Here is a 17,426-nt window from a genome sequence, read left to right on the forward strand (position 1 = left end):
TCCCACTCCGTCAGCTGGTACTTCGAATGACACAAACTACGAGTACGGTACAGCAATTCAAGTCACATGCAACAGTGGTTACACTATACAAGGGAGTTCATCGATTATTTGCCAGGCTGATGGTACTGGAGTGACAGTCCAACTTCGTCCGGGAAAGGGAAATCTTATATCTAAATGTGGGCAATTGCATAGTATGTTTTTTATTTAAATCATTTAAATGTGCCTTGATTGACTAGGCTCATGTTGTTACGTGATCTTTTTTAAAGTGTTTTTATCAAAACCTACCATTTTTTACGCCCAGGGGTAATTTTTTGCTGATTGCAGATTGTGGGGAAACCTGACCTTTTAAATGGACATTTACTGTGCATCAGAACACATTGGGAAAACCAACACGTCCGCAATACGGGTTTCACGTTAGCAGGGGATGCGACAGTCACATGCACAATTCCGGCTGGGAAAAATTTTTGCTGCAACATGACCACGTCGTACTTAAAGCAAGACTTGGGGTTTTTATTTACTCAAAATTTTTGAATGTTCGTCAATTTCCATCTGCTAAATTCGTGAATAGAAACCAATATTCGCATTGTTTAGAAAGACGATGGCAGTAATTTTTAATAGTCTTTTCCCGACGCTGACTTCAACAAACATTAACGGAGAAACTGCTGAAACTCCAAGAGGCAACATACGGCGAGATTTGCTATAATGGCATGTGGCAGACGGCTATACGCTAGATGGAAATGCGTTTGTAACCTGTCAGGCCAATGGCAGCTGGACAACACTTCCAACGTGCGACATTAGAAGTAAGGCATCTTGGTCCCCATCGCATACAAATGATAACATATAAATCTACTCCGCATTGTCGTATTTCATTTGATCCTATTGTAACATGAATGACGCTGAAAATGAAGATAACTGCATTTTTGTTTCTTTTCTAGTAGCTGTTTAAATGTTTATCTTTTCTAATGATTAACGATAACTGAAACACTGCTACATCCACGCACAAAATGTAAAGACAAGTAAAATCACAGAATACTATTTTGAATTGCAACCAGTTTACCCATTCCATATTGTAGACTGTAGTGATCCCACTCCGTCAGCTGGTACTTCGAATGACACAAACTACGAGTACGGTACAGCAATTCAAGTCACATGCAACAGTGGTTACACTATTCAAGGGAGTTCATCGATTATTTGCCAGGCTGATGGTACTTGGAGTGACAGTCCAACTTGCGATCCGGAAGGTAAATCTTATATCTAAATGTGGTCATATTGCATAGTATGTTTTCATTCAAATCATTTAAATGTGCCTTGATTGATCTATGTGCTCATGTTGTTACGTGATCTATTTTGAAAGTGTTATTATCAAGACCTACCATTTGTACGCCTCATGGTGTAATTTTTTGCTGTATTGCAGATTGTGGAACCTTGACCGTTGTAAATGGACAGTTTACTGCTGCATCAGGAACGACATTGGGAGAAACAGCAACACAGTCCTGCAATACTGGTTACACGTTTTTGCAGGAGATGCGACAGTCACTGCACAGATTCCGGCTGGAACAGTTTCTTTCTGCAACATGTACCATCGTCGGGACGTATAAGCAAGACTTTGGTTTCTATTTACATCAAATTTTAGAATGTTCGTCCCAATTTCCATCTGTCTAAAAATTTTGTGAATAGAAACGCGAATATTCAGCATTGTTTTAGAAAGACGATGGCATTTAATTTTGAATATGTCCTTTTTCCAGACTGCATGACTCCAACAATCATTAACGGAGAAACTGCTGAAACTCCAAGAGGCACCACATACGGCGAGATAGCTATAATGGCATGTGCAGACGGCTATACGCTAGATGGAAATGCGTTTGTAACCTGTCAGGCCAATGGCAGCTGGACAACACTTCCAACGTGCGGCATTAGAGGTAAGGCATCATATATAATATTCTTTTCGTATTGTCGTATATCATTTTAACTATTGTAACCTGAATAACATCTAATGATAAGGTAGCTGTATCTTTTATTCTTCTTTTCTATAGCTGTTTTGGAATTAATTATTTTCTGTAAATTGACAGAATTATGACATATGTATTCTTAATTCTAATCCTGATGACTAAGATGTAATCGGTAGTTTTTTTTAAAGATATTAAAACACTTTAGTCTCTGTTTAAGTGCACTGTGATTGTTGAGATAATTTTGTGCAGTAACTAATTCTGATATGTTAAAAAGCTTTCAAATGCATGCAAATGCCCAAATATTCTCAAAAATAGATATGTGTATGATATTTGAACACCTCTGACTTAGAATCACTTGCCCCTCACCGATGTTAGTTCGATCCTCACTCGGGGCGTTGAATTCTTCATGAGAGGAAGCCATCAAGCTGGCTTATGGAAGGTCGGTGGTTTAACCCAGGTGCCCGCCCGTGATGAAATAATGCACGGAGGGGCACCTGGAGGCTTCCTCCACTATCAAAGCTGTGGAAAGTCGCCATATTAACTAAACTGCATCGGTGCGAGGTAAAAAAAAAAGAAGTAATAATAATGATCATTTTCAGTATATTCAAGATTTCAAGAAAATTTAGTGATCATGGAAATGTAACTCTTCTAACACATGTTCAACAGAAACATGTAAGGGGCATAGTATATTGGACATTTATGGTGGCATATTTCTGCATCCACTTAAGCAATTAGTTTTCGCAAAAATTCGTACAGTTTTCGTGAAAATTTAAAAACTTTTCATGAAAAGACTCTTGTTTTAAGTTTAAAAAATCACGATAGTGCCAACTACTGCATACGATAATAGATACGAAATGAAACGAAATAATAAAGGGAGTTAAAAAAAATACGTTGATTTAGTAATCCATCTGAATGTTATAATTAAATATCTAAAGTTTAATTTTATATAACACACTTCATTCCGTAGAGGGGACTATTGAGTTATCTTTATGCAGTACAGGGCACTATTTTCACATATAGTCTCGATAACCAGACAATATTTTCACGAAAACGTTCTCCTAATTTCAGGAAAGATTATTCAATTTTTCGCGAAAAGTATTATTTTTTCGCGAAACTTCATAAACTGTTCATGAAAATTTTATGATTATCGTATGCAGAAATATGCCACCATAGATATTTCTATTCGGATATATTTCATTTTACATTCAACGGTGATCTGGATTACTAACATTTCGTTATATTTACAAGAAGAAACTTGTAAAATCTATGAAACCCCGTTTTACAAACTTTGTATCACGCTAACATGTGCTGTTTAAAAAGCGTCATGTTCTTCTTTTATGCATGACTGCATTCAAGCATGCTATTCAGAAGTACAAATACAACAAAAATAGATATGTCAATGCTATATGTCTGTACTGACTCAAGTTATTAGTGTGACCTTGACCCTACGGCATCTAAACGCTAGGCCCAAACCAGAACTTGAATTATGACCTTAAACCGTGTGAACCACGACTTTCTAACTTCTTTCTTTGGTAAAAGCTACCTAACACTAAGTCTGCTGACAACAGGTGTACCTATACTAAAGATACTGAGCGGAAACCATTTTTCTAGTTTTAGAAACAGTGACCTCAAAATACAATCCAAAGCCAATGTAAGTTTGCGCTACATCAAGTTTTGTGACAGTAAGGCAAACCTAACTAAAGTTATTAGACATAAAACCAAATTGATGTTCAGTGACAAAAAAACAACATATTTTTAAAACTGTGACCTTGACCATGACCCTATGGCATCAAAGTCACGATTTTATTACCAAAAATAAAGTTAGGCCCTGATCGCGATTTGAACCGCGAACCATCCATTCCATATCACAAAAGGTAACTTTGGCCCAACGGTCTATGGACTTTTCTACGTATGCAGATTAATCAAGTTATCTCATTCCAAACTAAAGTTATCGAGCGAAAACCATGTTTCTATCTTAAGTAACATTGACCTTAACCTTCACCCGAGAGACCCCTAAAACATTCCGAACTTTTGTGTTTGATAAAAGCTACATACACACCAAGTTTGCTGTAGCTAAACTAAAGGTATTGAACGATCCATTTTTCCATTTTAATAATACAATCCAAATCTAGTTGTTCATAAGCTTAGTGACAGTAAGTCGATCCTAACTAAAGATATAATCAAGAAACAACCTTTCTGATGAAAAAATGTTTTAGAAACTTTTACCTTTACCTTGATCCAATGGCATTAAAATGACCTTTTTTTATCACAAAAGAATTTGACTCTGACTGAGATTTGAACAACGAACCATCTGTTCCACATCACAAAACATCGGCCCAACAACTGCGCCGCCGTAAAATTTTCTAAATATGCAGATAAATTCAGTTATACTGAGCTTGAACTTGACCCAACTGACCAATATACAATCCCAAATTTGTTTTTTTTATCAAGCTACCTACAGACCAAGTTTGATCGCAATAGATCAATGCAAGCTAAAGTTATTATGCGGAAACCGGCTTTTTTCTAATTTTTAGCAACAGTTATCTTCACCTTGACCTTAATTACCCTGTATAAAATCCCAAACTCCGCCTCTGAGCAAGCTACCTGTATACTAAGATTCATTGCAATCGGTCACTCCTAACTCAAAACAAAAGTTGACGTCTGCAAGCCCACGTGACCGCCCTATGACATTCGCAAATGTTAGAACAAGATTTCCTTTCAAATCCTGGTTAAAAATCAAAGGAAGCGAAGAAATGTTGTACGGTCTTTAGATAACTGTCTCTGCTTGCAATGCTTTACTTATTTGACAATTTACAGTTCATACTTCAATGAATTCATAATTTGTGGGCTGAATATGTTGTTTGTAGTTTGAATACACAGGAAGTCCAGTAATTATGTATTTTTATTGCTTTGGTAGCTATTATTATATATAATGCAATACTCTAAAGAGACCTGGACTGGTGATCTCGTGTATAATTTTGAGTAATATTTCATGCTGAAGATATACGGGAACACTTTATTCAGCATATATTTATTAGCTCAAGATGTTGTAACCACTGTATTGTTCTATATACCATTTAATACTGAAAACTAAAAGGGTCATGTTGGCTCTATATCACCCATTATCTACTCGGTCATAAAAAGGAAACTATCCATGGAAGCAGTATAAATCTATGTATACACATGTATATCATATATCTATTGATGTTTCAAAAATGAAAATCAAAACAACTTCTGTTAAACAAGGACACATTTTCTGAATGAAATAGTAATTGGGAAGACCGGTCAGGCCCCATTCTTGTTGAAACATGTAGGAAAACTATGAAGTATTATCTCCCTTGGTCATCGATTACCTATGGTTGGACTGTCTCCTGTTAATTTTAACAAATATTATGTACGGAATCTGATGATGATAAGTAAAGCATAGTTTAGCAAATTTAATAAAGGACTTCCAAGAGATCACGTGTGTGAAACTTCATCAAATTCGAATCATTTAATTCTGATACAAGATTTAAGGTCACATATATATATATACACCCTTAAATCTTGTATCAGAATCATCAAAAGATCAACAAATAACATCTTTATCAACAATCTAACTGACCAGTAAATGTTTTGCCGTACTGTCCCGTACGATAGATACTTAAAATATTCAGAAAAAAGTTGTCCCCTTTAAAAATGAATGCCATTTGTAAAGAAACCGAGATCTAATTGTGACTTTAGTTGTCTGTAAATGAAGTTTCTATATGGCTACAAAAGCCAAAATAGCAAATTCTGGCCCTTTAAGGGGCCATAACTCTGGAACCCATGACGGGATCTGGCTAGTTTTCGAAAGGAACCGAGATATTATACCAATACAAGTTGTGTGCAAGTTTGAATAAATGATTCTAAATGTGGTCTCTATCGTGTTCACAAGCCAAAATAGCAAATTTGCGTAACTCTGGAACCCATGAAGGGATATGTCCAGTTTTGGAAAGGAACAGAGGTATTATGCCAATACAAGTTGTGTGCAAGTTTGATTAAAATCAATTGCAAAATGTGGTCTCTATCATGTTCACAAGAAATTGTGAACGGACTTATCTTGTGAACGGACGACGAACGACGGACGAAGGGCGATCACAAAAAGCCAAAAAACACAGACGCCCGTTACAGACATCATATTATATCATCTAAGGTTTTTTTCGGCTCTGGAGAGCAAAAGCGATTTGTGACTGATTTCATATATAGATATATCTGGGTGGACGGATAGCTCAGTGGTTTGCACACTGGTCTTCCAATCCTGAGGTCGGGGTTCGATCCCCGGCAGCTACTCGGGAATTTTCAGAAACGCTTTTCAGTGTTTCCCACCCAGCTAGAGGTGTACTGGTCACCCAGGCAATCCTTGCGTGTATCAGTGCTATACACTGGGCACGTTAAAGAACCAGGCTGTCTATTCGCAATGAGCTAGGCTAAGTTAGCCGGACAAGTTTGTATCTGATTTCTGATCTCTCTGTGGGGGCTTTGTCTCACTCTGTCCCTCTGGTCAGATCGCTCTGTGTCTGTACTAGTAGAGGATGATTTCGCTGTAAAGCGCCTTTGAACGTGTTTATCATGAAAAGGGCGCTATATAAATCTGGTATAATAATAATAATAATAATAATATATATATCTTCAGTTTGTGACGATCCCGTACTTTCAAACGGGGATGTCAATACCACAGCAAGGGCATACGGCACAGTTATATCAGTATCATGTGAGGATGGTTATACACTACAAGGTTCGGAGATAATTGTCTGCAAGTCAGATGCCACATGGAGCGACTATCCAACATGCGAACCCATTGGTATGTACACGTATAGCATTTAGTAGCAGTCGTATCATTTTGCTATGTCTTAATTAAGGGTATAATCAACTCATAACTGCTGCAGATATCTGCAGGTCTGATCACTTACCAGAAGTCTTAAGTATTTTCCTCTTATATTTAAATGTTGCGTTTAGTGCGTTCGTACTCAAACAAGATTTCTGTGCGCAGTTTCTAATGACTGCTAGGGAAAAACTATTCTGTATAGTTAAACAACTGAAAGATAAGAAACCCGATACTACCATGGACATGATATGTTCTCAAAATAAAAATCAATAGAACCCAGATAGAACTGTACGACTTTCGACAGTTACGTTGTAAAGATAAATTTCAAAATGAGGAATGTAAATCGATATCTATGGCACGCTTAATAACATTATGTATTGTTTTAGATTGTGGAGACCCAATGCCATCTGGCGGAGCCGCTACTATCTTGTCTGGTACAACATACGGAATGAACGCTACAGTAACGTGCAACCAGGGATACAATCTGACAGGTTCATCTTACATAACGTGTGACGTAACAGGCTGGTCTGACACACCCACATGTACAGTTCAAGGTATAAAATAATAAAATCTGTGAAAAAGATCCTTTTGAAGCGTAGCATGCAAGCAACATCATAGCAAAATCGGTTTCACTGATTCTGTTAATAAGAGGTACTGAAATGTGCAACTTGCCTTATTATAACTGATCAACCATAATCACCGGGGTTACTTTTCCAGCATAGTCAGCATTATTGCAAAAAGCCAGTGTTACCGCCTGATAGTAATATCGCCAATCTTCTGTTCAAAGATGTACTACTATAGCCATAATTATTTTGAGCCTTTTCAAAACCACACATATTGTTTTAGTCGGGCATGTTTTAAAAGGAGGTATACTTCTTTCAACTAAGTTACTTTCAATTGATAAAATACGGACGTTTTTTTCTAATGTGCACTGAACAAGTTTGGAGTTCAAACCACATATCGACATAACTGATTTCAGACTGCGGCGAATTGTCACCGGGAAATGGTTCAGTCATAACACCAGAAGGAACAACATATGGATCAATGGCTGCCGTCACGTGTCACGATGGTTACGTACTGGTGGGTGACATCATATTAAGATGTCAAGCAGGACCACATTGGAGCAGTTATCCTGTTTGTATTAAAGGTAAGTCTAGGCATATCATTTAAAATTCTAAAACGATTGAATACTGAATGGTGCAATTTATCAACAGTACATGTTTTTTCTTAATTCTCAAAATTCTCAAAAGTCAGGTAGAAAGCATTACTGATCGAGTGTAATCAAAACATAAAACGAACCAGGTTACATTTTCAAGAAGTGATTTGGATCTTGCAATCATATGATATTTCTTTATTTGTAATACGCCATTCATGGCCCATGTTCAAGAATATTAGAGTATCAGATCAATTCATAACTCTGCCTTCTTATTGCAAAATATTGGGGGTCTCCAAGGTTTTATTGTAGCTATTTCTGTAATATATTTATCATTATGTCTATTTTAGATTGTGGCGACCCCTCACCTGAGAACGGAAAGGCAAGCACATTGTCTGGAACTACTCTTGACCAGACCGCAACGATAACGTGCAACGAGGGTTATGCATTAGACGGGTCCTCCTCTATCAAATGTTTAGAAACAGGATGGAATGATACCACTACATGTGTCATCAAAGGTATTCTTGATTACTGATAAGCAAGCATTAAACAATAAGTAGATCGAGTTTGTATAGTTCTGGCTAGACCCATAACAGCATATAAACATCTGTAAAGCTGATTTTTTTATAACTGGAAAAGTATTCAAATGTTTAATCTAACTTTAAGGTTTAGCAGTATATCACAAAACAACAGAAATTATTAGTAAACGAACAACATCTTGACAAACAACTTATCTGTCCAATACATGTTTTACTGTTCTGTCCCATAGAATTGGATACTTAAAATATTCTAAAAGAGTTGTCCCCCTTTGAAAAAGAATGCCATTTGTAAAGAAATAAATGTAAACAATTGTCAAAAACGATGTTTTACCTAGACAGTTATGTTAAGTTTAAACACTGGTACATTGTTGCAAATGCATCAAAACGAAGACATGTAACAGCTTTTTAAAAAGTGTGGCCCCTTCATGCAGTCCCTTTCCGGAATTCAATTTATACATATATGAGTAAATAGACAATGGTTTTGTAGAAAAATATACAATAATATGTTTTATATGCTATTTAATTTTCTTGTAAAACAATGCTTTCTTTCTATGATTTGGTGATGTGTAAACTTTTTTCTCCGAAACATGGACCTAACTCTTGAGAAAAACACGAACAATTGTATTTATTTTACATGTTCACGGTAATAAATTACTTTGAGAATTCTCGTCTTGGGCATCACCAGTTACTTACTTACCGTCCATGCCGTATGTGATCCGTCGAACTCGAATTTGAATTGCATTTATAACTTTTATATAAGACGGTAAAATTAAATAAACAGATAAAGTACGAGTGAGATGTCGTGTATCGTATAAGAAAAGTTAACCTTTGTTACGTGAAATAGATTCATCAGTATATCTATATTGATTTGATATTTATAAATTATTGTTGTCTAAAAGTTACAATATGCATCAAACGTCTGCCTACGACATAAATGGTTCCAAGTTTGTTTGTTTGTTGTTGTTTTTTAAATGCAAATGGCGTATGAAATGTCAAGGGAGACAAACACTAGCACGATACTAGTTTCTCAGCATTTTTCAAAGGTAGAAACATTTCGAAGAGAAAAAATTGAAAGAACGCTTCTAGAAAAGCAATTAATTTAATATATGGCATCCGTTCAAGTGCAATTATTGTGCCATGTTAACACTAAAATACTATTAAGGTAAATTAATCAAAACAGGCAATGAACAGTAATGTTTACATAAGCTTAAAGACTAATACCTTTATTTCGCAAATATATCCCAAATAAACCACTTTATTTTATTTTTGTAGAATGTGACGATCCTTCACCAGACAATGGTGTGGCACTTACTCCAGAAGGTACACAGTTCGGAGACACTGCTTTTGTCACTTGTAACGAGGGTTTTACACTTGAGGGCAGCGGCTTTATTTCTTGTGGATACAATGGTAGCTGGAGCTCTTATCCGACTTGTACGATCAAAGGTAATAATACAGATCTCTATAAAGATATTTTTTCTGAAATAGCTTACTTTCTGAAAAAAGATGAGCAAACATTAAATTCTCATTTTGTACTTGTGTGGACAATTCACTTGTCTTTTATTTCTTTTTTAAAGACTTAGGATGACAGTATTTTTCACTTTTTCCCTAAAAATGTTTATTTTCACACATGTGAAAGTGCATTGAAATACATGTAATTGTATCTTATTGCTGAAGTGAAAACATTAAATCTTAAGGGGCGCCAGTGATAGTTATAGTCATTTACTTTGAATCGCTGTAGTACTGGAAGTTGTTCACTTAGGTGCTCAACGTACCCTAAATAATACACAGAGAGGCATTTGGGGTATTATTCTACCACACCAGCAGAAAAGTCGCCAGCCAGCCAACCGACATTTTATTAGTGTAAATTAAAACGCAGGGAGGACATACACAGTGAAAATATGCCATAGCATTTTGTATCTTGTTTATTTCAACAGATTGTAGTGATCCCGTACCTTACAAGGGGACAGCGAATGATTCGTCTACAACATACGGGAGCGTCATTGAGATAATTTGTGACACTGGACACGTCATTTCCGGTTCTTCTGTAATCACGTGCAACGCAGACGGCACTTGGAGTGATGTACCGACGTGTGACCCTGATGGTAAATCACTAACAGAAATCATCTCTAAATTTCCCTTTTTTGCAATTAGTGTTTGAAAAATATAACAACTTAAAGGTTCTAAAAGCTCAGCAGAGCTTATGTTAAGTGCAATGGCTCGAATGAGCTCGAAAGAACTCATTTTTTATTACTTTACGAGCACCTTCCAGTTATTTTAATGGTTATTTCACTGACATGGGTTATGTTTCTCTAACTAATTTCCTTCTTCTTAGATTGTGGAAATCCTACACCAGCGAACGGTTATGCTGACTTAACATACGGTACAACTTACAATTCTAACGTCACAGTCACGTGTGACACCGGCTACAATCTGACAGGATTTTCAGTGTTATATTGTCTAGAAACAGGGTGGAGTGATACACCAAGCTGTAACATACAAGGTCAGAATTATGATGGACATCTTTTCTTTACACTTGCAACGGAGTCTTGTTGTTGTACCACATTTTGCATTCAGACACGTTGACAATTGTTATATTTACCGGAAAATTAAATAAGTCTAAATACTTGTACCAGAAACATTTACACTGTAAAATTCATACAATAAACTTAATATATCAATTTAAAAAAAGTTCGAAGCAATTAATGAAGAACAAACATAGTAGTGAGTTCGGAAAACAAAGTTGTTCCCATGGCTCACCCGTTTAAGTCGGAAAGCTGCCTGTAAGAATGTCGTAGGTTTGAATCTTGGGTAAAACGTTTGTGCTCCGTGATGAATTCCTTGAAACAGTGCATTCATAATTATTCACATTTCATCCTTGATGAAAATGGAGAAGTTGTCAGCTACTTGTGGAGAACAGGTTAATACTGATTTAGTTAATGGACGGCCGTTAATTACTGAAATGCTGTTGAAAAACAGCGAACAACCAAACAAACAAAGACAGATATGATATATATGTAATTCAGACATAAATATCTACAATACCTGTTTCCTCATGTTTTAGAATGTGAAGATCCAACACCACTGAACGGTAATTCGGAGCAGACGAGAGGTACAACCTTTGGTTCCGTTGTTATTGTCAATTGCAATGATGGGTACCAGCTGGTAGGACACACCCACATCTACTGTGATGCTGGACCGATATGGAGCTCCACGCCCACTTGTATTAAAGGTGGGTGCAATTTTTTCGTCCAGATTTGTTGTGTATATACTTAGAGAAACATGAGTTTATGTGCTTACTTTACTAGATTATAAAAAAATAATTGTATCAACAGCAGTACCAAACACATGTTTATCTGTATACAACAATAACATTTACATTGTTATAAGCAAAGCTAAATACAACTAAGTGACAAGTAGTGTTTTAGCGAATGTAAGATATTTGATCCAGATGACGTCATATGACGTTGTCATTTGGGACTAGCATTTACGTATTATTTATTTAATCTCTACCCTGCTAAATTTCCAAAATGGACTGGTCTTTTATTCAATCTGGGCAGTACCATTTATTATTCAAAGGGGTGATCACTGAAATTTTACTGACTGAATAGCGAACAGTGCAGACCATGATCAGCCTGAACTGTGGATTACCCATATTATATCTATATAAGTCCGAGGTTTCACACTTTAAACAAATTTGAACCTCAGATTTGGTTTGTTAACTAACTATTTGATCCACAAAATTTGTTTTTCGTGAATTGCGGCTTTATTGTAAACAATCTAGATGTAAACTGTTTATCATTCTAAAGGTATTTTTTATAATCCTTTCGAATTTTGAAATATTTTTTATAATGTCAGTTTGATGGTCAAATTCTAGAAATCAGGCAGAACCACATTAATTTTTTAAAGTCATTTTACAAACTTTTAGCATAGGATTTTTTTTGGGTGTTAAACTAAGATATCATGAATGTGTTGTTTTTTGATAATCTATTCCCAAATAAAGTCAAATTGAAATTTAAAAAGAATGGTGTCAGAAATGGGGAAAATATCACACGAAAGTCATTTGCAGACTACAATTCAAAACATATCAAGACATTTTAAAAGTTCCTATTACAACCTTTGGAGTTCTTTAGAATGATGAATATAATATCAGTGGTATTCTTCATAATTAAAGGCGCCCGTCCGCTTAGCTCAGTAGCGCAGATCTACGGATCGCGGCGTCGTGAGTTCGAGCCCTGGGCGAGGCGTATGTTCTCCGTGACGATTTGATAAAAGACATTGTGTGTGAAATCATTCGTCCTCCACCTCTGATTCATGTGGGAAAGTTGGCAGTTACTTGTGGAGAACAGGTTTGTACTGGTACAGAATCCAGGAACACTGCCCGCCGTTACATAACTGAAATACTGTTAAAAACGGCGTTAAACCCAAAAAACAAATCATAATTAAAGATAAATCAAGGAAAAACGTTGTTACGGAAAGAAAGGTGGATCAAACTGTTAACAGTAACGAATTATTTGTTGTGGTGTCTCACTTCCAATAAATGACATAGCTGGCTGGCATAAACCGTTTGGAATTAAGTGAAATGTGTTAAAGTTTCACCCTCATATTTCTTTTAGACTGCGGTGACCCGACCCCAAACAACGGCTTTGCCAATATACCTTCTGGAACGACCTTCAGTGAAACAGCAACAATTACTTGCAGTCCTGGTTACAACCTCAATGGATCTTCTACTCTTACATGTCAACAAAGTGGCTGGGATGACACCCCTACATGTTATATACAAGGTTAGCCGATTGGAAGGTTTTGTATATGTATAATACCCATGAACACATTTAACGCAATATTATTCAATGTACCGAATTATTTTTTCTTTCTGATTATTTCAGCATTTTAAATGCGTTTAAGTGGTCAATATTTCTATTCATGATTTTACTATGAGTTTGTTGAGATTCATCGACATAAAAAGCTTTAAACTAAGCTATATCATATGGAATAACCTTCGGACCATATATATAAAACTGATAACCTTTGTACTACCTTTAAGCTATAAATTCAATAATATCACCAGCTAAGAAGTTTGAGGTAGTGATTTTCATCATTTCACACATCACGATATCATAGTTTTCTCTTAAAACAGTAAAATTGTGAAGTGTGAAGTGTTAATTGTGAAATATGAAGTTAGAAGTACGAATTGTGAAATTTGGACTGTAAGCTGTGAAGTATGAACTGTGAAGTATGAAGTTTGAACAGTGAAATGTGAATTATGAACTGTTACTTAGATATAATATACTTTAGTATACTGAATAGTATAATGTGAAGTGCTAAGTGTGAACTGTGAAGTATGAGGTGTGAACTGTGAAGTTAGAAGTACGAATCGTGAAATTTGGACTGTAAGCTGTGAAGTATGAACTGTGAAGTATGAAGTTTGAACAGTGAAATGTGAAGTATGAACTGTTACTTAGATATAATATACTTTAGAATACTGAATAGTATAATGTGAAGTGCTAAGTGTGATCTGTGAAGTATGAACTGTGAAGTGAGAAGTATGTAGTCATCCCAGGGCTTGTATACTTTAGATTACATTTAGAGTACATTCTTTTTATTCTATGTCTCTGTCATATCCAGAAGTTAAAATTATCCATTGTTTTTAATACCCGCTATACTAGACTAAGTATATAATTGCATTTTGATTAGATTGTGGAGATCCGCCATTAGGAAATGGAACAGCAAATACTCCGACAGGAACAACATACGGTGAAGTAGCATTTATCAGCTGCAATGAAGGTTACACTTTGCAAGGAGAAGAACATATTACCTGCGAGGATGGAGGATCGTGGAGTTCTACTCCAGCTTGTATAATAATAGGTAGATACAAATCGTTCATACATTTTTGGAAAAAAATATCAAATACCCACTTCCTAATTATTATGATTTAAGAAAGTGTTGAAAAGTAAATCACCTGCAGAGATCATACAATAACATATATTTGTGGAATAGTTCTTTTCTTGTAAAGCTGAAATACGTAAATATTGTAACGAAACATTAACCGTTCTCATTCATCAGAGGTTCGTCAAAATCCCTAGACGAACAACTAGGGCACTGTGGTAAACCTCGGGTATGCGAGAATAAACATTTACCAGCAACTTTATTTATCATTGTGTCTAATCTCAGATTGCGGAGATCCGGCCCCTACTAACGGTCAGTCAGACACGCCGGAGGGTACCACTCTGGGATCTGTAGCTGGTGTTAGCTGTAACGATGGTTACATACTGTCTGGAGACGCCATACTGACATGTGAAGCTGGTCCAATATGGAGTGATGACTCAACTTGTATTAGAGGTACATGTATCAACCTGTAATTTTATATACCCTGCTTCATTAGTAACTGTTGACGAATAAAAATGTCATGGTAGAAATTATTTGAACAGGCAAGTAATGACATTTTGTGTAATAACTCTATACACAGTGTTGTAGTGTTTTAAATACATTTTATAAAGAACATTTTAAATAAAATTCATCCTTAAAAGATAATGTCAAGACGCCACCAATTCATAATGGATCTCATTTTTATTTGTATTAGACTGTGGATCTCCTGTGGTTGAAAATGGAAATGTAGACTCTCAAGCGGGCACGTTATTCGGCCAGTCGGTGACAGTTACATGTAATGAAGGGTACGATATATCAGGAGCTTCGACTTGGACATGTGTTGATTCTGGCTGGAATGCCACGGCATCTTGTGTTATACAAGGTAATAGGTGTTTTACTCCAAATCCCATAGATTTTACACCGTTTAGTAAAAATAACATGAGAGCTGTAGTATTAATATTGAATCGGCATGCACTAGCCATCGACATCGTCTAACTAAGAAACTAAGAAACTTTCATTGTATTTTAAAGACCGGTCATGTGTAGGTTGCGTTTATGTAGAAAATCGTCTGCGCTATCTGTTTCAGTAGTAGTAGAAACGTCATGTGGCAAGATGGAATCTAGATTTATGTAACATTCCTATGTTTATGTTTAGATGATGTTTACGCCCTCATTCTGTTCTATCAACAGCTTTTGTAGATATTAGCGCATCCGTAACATTATATTTCCATATAAAGGAATTCTGTTTTCTGGAGATGATTTAGCATATCGCTTTTTTCTTTGCGTAAACGAAAATTGTAAACAGAACGTTTTAAGCATAAGATACTGTTACAGCCCATTCACATTGACTCGAAGTACATTTTCTTAACCTCTTAGCTCAACAACGTTCATATTTCAATCTGAAAACGTGTAATAGATATTGTAATGAATACGTCCTTCGCATTATTCAGATTATGATAGGTAAAGTACGAATTTATCTGTAAACAAAACGCCTTATTAAATCGCTTTAATCATTACGCAACTAAGCCTTAAAAATCTAAAATCATCAACGTATGATCAACATCCACAATTGGATGTTAATAAAAAACTATTTTTATGAAAATTCTATACGTTTGTTACCCAAATAGCTATAGTAAAAGTTATTCTATTACAGTAATCTAATTAGCTGTGTCTCGTCAAAATGTATTGATTTTTAATCTCAGACTGCGGAGATCCAGTCCCTACTAACGGTCAGTCAGACACGCCTGAAGGTACCACTCTGGGATCTGTAGCTGGTGTTAGCTGTAACGATGGTTACGTTCTATCTGGTGACGCAATACTGACATGTGAAGCGGGTCCACAATGGAGTGATAACTCAACTTGTATTAGAGGTATCAACCTGTAATTTTATTACCATGACTCATCAATAACATGTGACGAGTATAATATGACTGAACGAGAAATTGATCTTTTCTGTAATGACGTAAGATACAAATATCAGTTTTGTAGATTTTTTTGAAATACATTTTGAAAAACATAAAATTTAACTTAATTCCAAAAAGCCATCACATCATATTAAATCTCAGCTTTATTGTATTAGACTGCGGATCTCCTGTGGTTGAAAATGGCAATGTAGACGCTTCATCCGGCACGTTATTTGGTCAGTCGGTGTTGGTCACATGTAATGAAGGGTTCGATATATCGGGAGCTTCTACTTGGACATGTGTTGATTCTGGCTGGAATGCCACGGCATCTTGTGTTATACAAGGTAAGGTACTTTACTTCAATTGAGCATCGTTGTTTTAGGCTATTAAACACTTCAATTGTAGGAAGAGTCATGCCCCTTATCAATCATAATTATCAAATGATACGATGAAAGTGAGGACCGCATACTTTCAGTATAAAAAGAACCTAGAATGGAAGTGTTTCCGCTTAAAATGCATTTTTCTGTCTTCATGCTGGTGCATTGACACAAAAAAAATCCCCTACTTTTATATCAAGCATAAAGTTATTTACAGAATGTCATTAGCATAAGAAGTTTTTCAAATACATAGAACAATCAATTCAACAAATAAATTCAGAATATTTTTTGTCAACAAACAACAAATCATGCCAAATTAGATATTCCAAAATCGGCATTCGAAATAAGACTTAATACGTGCAATTCAGACTGTGGAAATCCAGCATTTGAGAACGGAATAGCAAGGACTCCTACTGGAACAACATTCGGTGAAGTAGCATTTATTAGCTGTAATGAAAGCTACACTTTGCAAGGAGACGAGCACATTACCTGCGAGGACGGAGGGTCGTGGAGTTCTACTCCAAGTTGTATTTCAATAGGTAATTGAAATTTAGAATACTATCCGATTACTATGTGACATTTTTCCTTTTTTACTGGGAAATATAAGCGGCTAAGTACGATTTTTGTTCGTTACAATATTTTATTATATACCAATAACAATTATTCTGTAAAAATACGGCATGTATGTCACAAGTAAATATGAACATGCAGAAAAAAAAATCTACATTGTACCTTTTGTACTGTATGTTGCCGGACTACTTTCATATAATATGCATGATCTGACACAGCTACATAAA

General features: G+C 35.8%; 1 protein-coding gene and 1 long non-coding RNA gene across 2 annotated transcripts in view; both read left to right on the forward strand.

The window, feature by feature from the left end:
* LOC123553083 (CUB and sushi domain-containing protein 1-like) overlaps positions 1-17,426 on the forward strand; it is a 46,054-nt gene that overhangs the window by 16,521 nt on the left and 12,107 nt on the right. The window contains exons 23-38 of the mRNA XM_053542332.1: positions 1,746-1,919; positions 6,604-6,771; positions 7,182-7,349; positions 7,775-7,942; positions 8,299-8,466; positions 9,760-9,930; positions 10,422-10,589; positions 10,820-10,987; positions 11,549-11,716; positions 13,101-13,268; positions 14,179-14,349; positions 14,656-14,823; positions 15,065-15,232; positions 16,052-16,219; positions 16,429-16,596; positions 16,998-17,168. Of these exons, the coding sequence (XP_053398307.1) occupies positions 1,746-1,919; positions 6,604-6,771; positions 7,182-7,349; positions 7,775-7,942; positions 8,299-8,466; positions 9,760-9,930; positions 10,422-10,589; positions 10,820-10,987; positions 11,549-11,716; positions 13,101-13,268; positions 14,179-14,349; positions 14,656-14,823; positions 15,065-15,232; positions 16,052-16,219; positions 16,429-16,596; positions 16,998-17,168 (2,703 nt within the window). The remainder of the gene's footprint in view (positions 1-1,745; positions 1,920-6,603; positions 6,772-7,181; positions 7,350-7,774; positions 7,943-8,298; positions 8,467-9,759; positions 9,931-10,421; positions 10,590-10,819; positions 10,988-11,548; positions 11,717-13,100; positions 13,269-14,178; positions 14,350-14,655; positions 14,824-15,064; positions 15,233-16,051; positions 16,220-16,428; positions 16,597-16,997; positions 17,169-17,426) is intronic.
* Positions 697-1,541, forward strand: LOC128556529 (uncharacterized). Its single transcript, XR_008370745.1, has 3 exons — positions 697-800; positions 1,074-1,241; positions 1,415-1,541. It is a non-coding gene; the product is annotated as an uncharacterized LOC128556529 (long non-coding RNA).

The sequence above is a fragment of the Mercenaria mercenaria genome, chromosome 4, assembly GCF_021730395.1.
Source record: "Mercenaria mercenaria strain notata chromosome 4, MADL_Memer_1, whole genome shotgun sequence".
In the NCBI taxonomy this organism is placed as follows: Eukaryota; Metazoa; Mollusca; class Bivalvia; order Venerida; family Veneridae; genus Mercenaria; species Mercenaria mercenaria.